Genomic DNA, 7862 nt, shown 5'->3' on the forward strand with positions numbered 1-7862 from the left:
GAGCAGCAGTCTCAGTGCTGATGTGGACGGAGTGAGTGGCCGGGATGGAAGATGGAACCAGGCAACACTCCCTTAAGCCAAAGCCTCATCTGGAGCAAGGCCCTGAGTCGCTTCACCTCTATGAAGGCTGAGAGGTGAGGAGTGTGCAGAAGAAGATTGGAGCTGGCGGAAGTTGGTTCATGAGGTTTTAGGAAAGCAGCCGTCTCCATAACATAGAAATGCAACGTGAAGCAGCAAGTGCTGATGGAGAAGCGGCAGCGAGTTCTCCAGAAGATCCGGCTCAGATCATTGACAAAGGTGGCTACACTAAACAACAGACGTTCAACGTAGAAGACACAGCCTTCCACTGGAAAAAGATACCATCTAGGACTTTCATAGCTAGAGAGAAGTTGATTAGCCACCACACCCGGCCCATTCTTTTTTTTGAGACGGATTCTCACTCTTGTTGCCCAGGCTGGAGTGCAATGGCGTGATCTCGGCTCACTACAACCTCCACTTCCCGGGTTCAAGCAATTCTGCTGCCTCAGCCTCCCGAGTAGCTGGGACTACAGGCGCCCGCTACCACGCCCGGCTAATTTTTGTATTTTTAGTAGAGACGGGGTTTCACCATGTTGGCCAGGATGGTCTCGATCTCCTGACCTTGTGTTCCACCCACGTCGGCCTCCCCAAGCGCTGGGATTACAGGTGTGAGCTACTGCGCCCGGCCAAAAGTGGTTTCTTGAGATGGAACCTGCTCCTGGTGAGGATGCTGTGAACACGTGTGGAATGGCAACACAGGACTTTGAAGATTCCATCAACTGGGTTAGAAAAGCAGCAACAGGGTTTGAGAGGACTGACTCCTATTCTGAAATAATGGTGGGTAAAATGGCACTGAACAGCACCGCGTGCTACAGAGAACTATTTTGTGCAAAGAAGAGTCAAATGATGCAGGAAACTTCTTTGTTGTCTTGTTTAAGAAACTGCCACAGGTACCCCAGCCTTCAGCAACCAACACCCTGATAGGTCAGCAGCCATCCACACTGAGGAAGACCCCCACCAGCCAAAGGGTCACAACTCCCTGAAGGCTCAGATGATTGTCAGCTTTTCTTTTCTTTTCTTTTGAGATGGAGTCTCACTCTGTCACCCAGGCTGGAGTGCAGAGGCATGATCTCGGCTCACCGCAACCTCTGCCTCCCGGGTTAAAGTGATTCTCCTGCCTCAGCATCCCTAGTAGCTGGGATTACAGGCGTGAGCCACGATGCCCGGCTAATTTTTTTTTTTTTTTTTTGAGACGGAGTCTTGCTCTGTGGCCCGGGCTGGAGTGCAGTGGCCGGATCTGAGCTCACTGCAAGCTCCGCCTCCCGAGTTCACGCCATTCTCCTGCCTCAGCCTCCCAAGTAGCTGGGACTACAGGCGCCCGCCACCTCGCCCGGCTAGTTTTTTGTATTTTTAGTAGAGACGGGGTTTCACCGTGTTAGCCAGGATGGTCTCGATCTCCTGACCTCGTGATCTGCCCGCTTCGGCCTCCCAAAGTGCTGGGATTACAGGCTTGAGCCACCGCGCCCGGCCTGTATTTTTAGTAGAGACAATGTTTCACCATATTGGCCAAACCAGTTTCGAACTCCTGACCTCAGGTGATCTGCCCGCCTTGGCCCCCAAAGTGCTGGGATTACAGGCATGAGCCGCCATGCCCAGCTTTAGCAATATTTTAAAATCAAGGTGTATGTATATTTTTTGACATAATGCTATTACACACTTAAGAGACTACAGTACCATGTAAACATAACTTTTTTTTTTTTTTGAGACGGAGTCTCGCTCTGTCGCCCAGGCTGGAGTGCAGTGGCGCGATCCCCACTAACTGCAAGCTCCACCGCCTCCCGGGTTAATGTCATTCTCCTGCCTCAGCCTCCCTAGAAGCTGGAACTACAGGCACCCGCCACCACGCCCGGCTAGTTTTTTTCTATTTTCAGTAGAGACGGGGTTTCACCATGTTCGCCAGGATGGTCTCGATCTCCTGACCTTGTGATCCGCCCGCCTCGGCCTCCCAAAGTGCTGGGATTACAGGCGTGAGCTACCGTACCCGGCCTAACATAACTTTTATATGCACTGAAAAACCACGAAACGTGTGTGACTCGCTTCATTTCAATATTCGTTTTTACAGGAGTGGCCTAGAACTGAACACACAGTATCTTCAAGGTCAGCCTGTACAAGAGACAGACTCCCGCTCCTAGGCCACAAACCTGTAAAGCATGTGACTGTACTGAAAACTGCAGGCAATTGTTACACTCGGTAGGGATTTATGTGTCTAAACACATTCAAATACAGAAAAAGTAGGCTGGGCATGGTGGCTCATGCTTGAAATACCACCACTTTGGGAGGCCCAGATGGGCAGATCACTTGAGGTCAGGAGTTCAAGACCAGCCTGGATAACGTGGTGAAACCTGTCTCTACTAAAAATACAAAAATTAGCTGAGTGTGGTGACGAGCACCTGTAATCCCAACCACTCGGGAGGCTGAGGCAGAAGCATCACTTGAACCCAGGAGGTGGAGGTTGCAGTGAGCCGAGATCGTGCCACTGCCCTATAGCCTGGTGACAAAGTGAGACTATGTCACGAAAAAATTTAAAAACAAAAAACAAATAAAAAAGCACAGTAAAGGCCGGGTGCGGTGGCTCAAGCCTGTAATCCCAGCACTTTGGGAGGCCGAGGCCGGTGGATCACGAGGTCAGGAGATCGAGACCATCCTGGCTAACATGGTGAAACCCCATCTCTACTAAAAAAATACAAAAAAACTAGCCGGGAGAGGTGGTGGGCACCTGTAGTCCCAGCTACTCGGGAGGCTGAGGCAGGAGAATGGCAGGAACCTGGGAGGCGGAGCTTGCAGTGAGCCGAGATCCGGCCACTGCACTCCAGCCCGGGTGACAGAGCGAGACTCTGTCTCAAAAAAAAAAAAAAAAAAAGAAAGCACAGTAAAAATAAAGCATAAAAGATACAAAGTGGTGCCTGTGAACAGGGCACTGATGACCGCAGAGCCTGTGGGGCTGGAGGTCGCTCCGGACGAGCTGGTGGGTGAGTGAGTGACGCGAAGGCCTGGGACGTCGCCATGCACCACTGTGTAGGGGTGGGCGTGCGTGTGGCCAGGCCCAGGACACTTGGGCCACACTGAATTCATACAGTGATAAAGTAACTGTGCTATGGTGTTATGATGGCTACCATGTCATCAGGAGATAGGAAGTGTCCAGTGCCATCGTATGCTCACGGGGCCACCACGGAGCCATCGTATGCTCACGGGGCCCCCATGGACGCACAGCCTATGCCTGACTGCGCTGTCATCAGCAGCCTGTGGCCGTGCAGACACTCATAGAGAAGCTGAAGGGGATCCAGCATGCAAACGGTCAGGGTGATGCTCCGTTCTATCCTTACCCTGAGGTCTTCCTGTGTCCCACCGTGAGCCGCCCGTCCCTCACAGGTGCCCTTGGGCTGGACCTGGCCCAAGTGGCACGTGCAGCTTGTGGCGAGGCCACGAGAGGGAGCCCAGCTGTGCAAAGAAGCATGGCTGCTCCCTCAGCCACCATCGCACTCTCAGGTCACCCCTACGCCTGGTCATGGGTCTGTCAACCTTCCTTTCTTGTCAAGGAGCCCACAGGCCCCAGCCTCAGACAATGGCCACCGGCTAGCATGCCTGCATCCCCCAGGCTGGGGCCCCAGGGTGGTCTGGCCACATGCACCCCCACCCCTACACACTCCCTCTATGGGTGCTGGGGTGAGTTCCGAGAGCCACACCATAGGAGAAGCCCCACGTCTGTCCCCATCGCACGCCGGCCTCTGCAGAGCTGCCTCTGAGAGGGACCGCCTGCAGTCAGCTCAACCTTCCTGAGAGGCGGCAGGCAGAGGCGCGTGCCAAGCAGGCCCTGGGGCTGTGGTCACTCCTGATGGTCTCAGCCAGAACTGCTGGTCAGCCTGCAGACCTAAGCCGCCCCACGCTGGTGTTTAGTTCATGGCACCTGTGAGGCCCGGTCCCTACCCTGGCCATCTTGGATTCCACTTCCTCAGCCTCAGAGTGAGGGCTGGACAGGCCAGGGCTCTGGGCTCAACTCACTCAAAACGAGCACGCGGTGAGGGCAGGGATATGATGTGGCAGGGCCCAGGCTGCTCCCAGTCCCTCCTGCCCCGTGTGTGCACCCATTTGAAGGGAGGTGACACCTGTGTTCCCACGGCCATCGCCTTCTGCTCTCCCCACAGCCCGGAGGCCCTGGGCAGGTGCCTCCCGCATCCTCTCCCACCACACTCTCAGCCCTGAGGTCCACCCAATGGCCCACCTCACCCCACAGTGTGCCCTCAAGGACCCTTCCCTCCAGCCGAGCACTACTCTCAAATGCATGGCGCCAGCCTCACCAACACCCCACTCTCACAACAGTCCCTATGGCAGCACCCATGCTCTCACCCCCGCCTCAGTCGTGCAGTCTTGAAGCCAGCAAGCCCCCACAGCACAGCTGCCTGAGCCCACCTGGTGAGAGCCCCCCACCTCCGCCACCTGCGTCCTCTGTGCCCACGGGGCTGTCCTGCCTCCGCAATCTCCCGCGCTCACACTCTCAACAAGCCAGCAATGCTCACAGGTGGGAGCCAGCCCCAAAGGTGGCAGGACACGGTGAGCCCATGAGCCGCCCTGGTGCTCGGGGACACATGGGAGGGCCCAACTAGGTTCTGAGGCCAGGCCGCCGGTGGAAGGTGGAAGGACGCCCTGAGGACATGGAGGAGCCAGTGGAGGGGAGAGCGAGGAGCAGGCAGACGACCCCGGCTTTGGAAGCCACAGGTGCAGGGCAAGGGAGCCTTGGGGTGGGGCCACAGGCTCAGGGGCAGGGCACTGGGACTACAACCAGGGGTGGGGCTCTTCTTCCAAGAGTGAAGAACAAGCAGCAGGCCATGCGGCTGGTGTGGCCTGGGGTGGGGGAAGGTTGCTCCAGCCTCTCCCCAGGGATCAGCAGGGGACAGCCCAAGGCTGGGAGGGCAGGCGAGGGAGGGGCCTGGGAGCAGCGTTCAGGGCAAGGACGCCCAACACAGAAGCGCCAGCACTGAGAGGGGTGCAAAGAAGGGCAGGGAGGAGCGGCCTGGGGCGCTGCGGCGCAGGCAGGGCTGGCAGCCCAGGAGCCTCAGCCCTGAGAGATGTGGGCGGAGCGGCCCAGGGGCGGGAGTTCACAGGGACTGGCAGGGATCCGCAGGACATCACCTGCGTGGCTAACGGGAAACGGCCCGCAGGACATCACCTGCGTGGCTAACGGGAAACGGCCTGCAGGACATCACCTGCGTGGCTAACGGGAAACGGCCTGCAGGACATCACCTGCATGGCTAACGGGAAACGGCCTGCACGACCTCCCCATGGTGCCCGGACCCTCCTGCTCCACAGGAAGCAGGGAGCAGCTCCCAGGAGGCTCTCAGCGCCCAGAGAGCATCCCTGAGCCACCTGTTCACCCATCGCTGAGCCTGCAGCAGGGAGGCTGGGATGACAGGCAGCTCCAGGCCACCAGAGGGGTCCCAGGGCCCTGGGAAATGCAGCCTGGAGGCCTGGTCCACCCACGCCATCCGTGGTTTGCCGAAGGAACCCAGAAGACCGCAAGGCTTGTCTGAGGCCATGTGGCGGCACAGAGAAGTGAGGCCTCGGGACGCCACTGCTGCTTCCTGTACCCTCCGCGCTCCCATCTCCCAGGGCAGTGGGGAGGGCTGAGCCCAGAGTGACGCTTGGCGCTTGTCCTGGATGCGTAAGAGGGGGTATGTGAGGATCCGGGGGACCTAGCACTTGACCTGGGAGACAGGAGGCCTGCAGGCTTCAGGGGGGTGTGGGGGAACCAGCTACAAGTGGGCACCCCACTGTCCTAGCCCCAAGCCTCAGGAGCAGGGGGACCCAGAGGGACGAAGAGGGGCTGGGGGGCTCTGGCAGCTCCGGCTCCCAATGAGGGGCTGCCCTGGCTGACCTTCAGGCCCCAGGCAGGCAGCGACACAGCTTCACATGCCCTAAGCACCACTCACGCCGCAGCCCCTTGACCCCTGAACACAGCCCCACGATGGGCAAAGTTCTGAAGCAAAAGAGACAAACGGGTCTGGGGCCCTGGGCTGCCCCTTCTCCCAGAGCCAAACTTGCAGCCCCAAAAGGGTCCATGAGGAAGTCCAAGGCCTCAGCCTGGGGTGTCTTCTCCCGCGCCCCCACACCCCACCACAGCCTCCTCGGAACGCTGGGTCCTCTGGAACAAGGTGGGCTGCTGCTTGGCTGCTTCTTTTCCTTTTGAGGTACTTCCCCTTCCTTCCCCTCCAGGGAACTCCAGCCACCCCCTCTGACCTCTGGGTGTTGCCCCCGCCCTGCTCAGGTACGGTCGGTAGCCCCTGCATGGAGCTGACGCCTGTCCTGCTCCTCCTGCTCAGCCAATCCTGGGCCAGAGCACGTGCTGAGCAGGACACGGACATGAACCCATCACAGGAGGCACCGGCAGTGCGGGGACGGCGGCGATTCCTCCAAGGAAAGGACTCCAGAGCAGCCCAATCCAAAACCCAGCCTCCCCTGAAGGGCAGGACAGGCTCATTAGAGGGGAGTGCACAGGGCTGCAGGCATGTGGGGAGCCACGCTGGGCGGCAAGGGAAGGTCAGAGAAGAAGCACCACCTGGGGCCACACCCGGCCCTTATGGTGGAGCCAGCCGCCAGGCTCCTCTCATCATTTTCATGTGATCCCTGGACATCTGGACCCGGGAGAGACATCTCCCACGGGCAAATGCTCTGGTGCCCAGGTGGCCAGCCCGACGCAGGCCACGCCAGTCGGAGCACTCACCTCAGCCATGCTGATGGAGCCCACGGCCAGCGTCTTGTAGCCCAGGATGGTTCTGTTCTTGTAGCGCTTTCTGCGCTGCAGCATGATCTGAAGCTTGTTGCCTTCCCTCTTCAAGAAGTGAGGATACTGTGGGCACAAGTGTGAGTGGCAGCTGAGGGTGTACCGGGGCCCAGGCAGCATCACGGCCTCTGATGGCCCGGTCACTCTGCAGCCTGCGGCCAGGCCAACCTGCTGCTCATGCAGTCAGAAGGGCACCCACAGACTGGCCCCCAAGTTCACTCCAGGGGCACGCTGGTCCCCAGGGCCCTTCCTTTACCCAACACAACTGAGAGTGAGCCAGTCGCCAGGGCTCAGGCCCCAAGGGCCCCACTCCACGCTAACGGTCTCGGCGGGCGGACAAGGACTATGTGCTGCAGGGTCCGGGATAGCTGAGCGCGCCTGTGGACAGTCGGAAACAGCACGGCAGCTCACGTGCCTGAGGCCATCAGCAAGGTGTGACCCAGGATGCTTTAACGCAAGGGGCACACAGGGTGGGGAGGGCTCTCCCTCCAAGGCCCCCTGTGCACCCAACTTGCCTGCATGTCTCACCACAGGCTCCCTGTACAGCAGGGCTCCAGCAAGCTGATGTTCACAAGTATCTCTTAGATACGAATAAAAATCAGTTTAAATACTTCGGGGAAGATGGGGCTGTTCACCGTTCTAACTGCAGCGGCGCTGACATGTCCGTGCACACCTGTCAAAACCCACTGAACCACGCACTTAAAAAAGGAGCACTCGGCCGGGCGCGGTGGCTCACACCTATAATCTCAGCACTTGGGAGGCCAAGCCGGGCAGATCACCTAAGGTAGGGAGATCAAGACCACCCTAGCCAACATGGTGAAACCCCATCTCTACAAAAATTCAAAAATTAGCTGGGCGTGGTGGCAGGCGCCTGTAATCCCAGCTGCTCAGGAGGCTGAGGCAGGAGAATCACTTGAACCCGGGAGGTGGAGGTTACAGTGAGCCGAAATCACGCCACTGCACTCCAGCCTGGGCGACAGAGTGAGACTCTGTCACAAAAAAAAAAAAA

General features: G+C 58.4%; 1 protein-coding gene across 4 annotated transcripts in view; it reads right to left on the minus strand.

Moving 5' to 3' along the window:
• Window positions 1–7862, minus strand: part of PACS2 (phosphofurin acidic cluster sorting protein 2) — a 78912-nt gene that overhangs the window by 31932 nt on the left and 39118 nt on the right. For all 4 annotated transcript variants that reach the window (XR_003306766.1, XM_026447502.1, XM_026447501.1 and 1 more), the window contains exon 4: window positions 6794–6919. Coding sequence is in view for 3 of the 4 variants with exons in the window: in XM_026447502.1 (XP_026303287.1) it covers window positions 6794–6919 (126 nt within the window). In the remaining variant the exon portion in view is untranslated. The remainder of the gene's footprint in view (window positions 1–6793; window positions 6920–7862) is intronic.

The sequence above is a fragment of the Piliocolobus tephrosceles genome, chromosome 6 (genome assembly GCF_002776525.5).
Source record: "Piliocolobus tephrosceles isolate RC106 chromosome 6, ASM277652v3, whole genome shotgun sequence".
Taxonomy (NCBI): Eukaryota; Metazoa; Chordata; class Mammalia; order Primates; family Cercopithecidae; genus Piliocolobus; species Piliocolobus tephrosceles.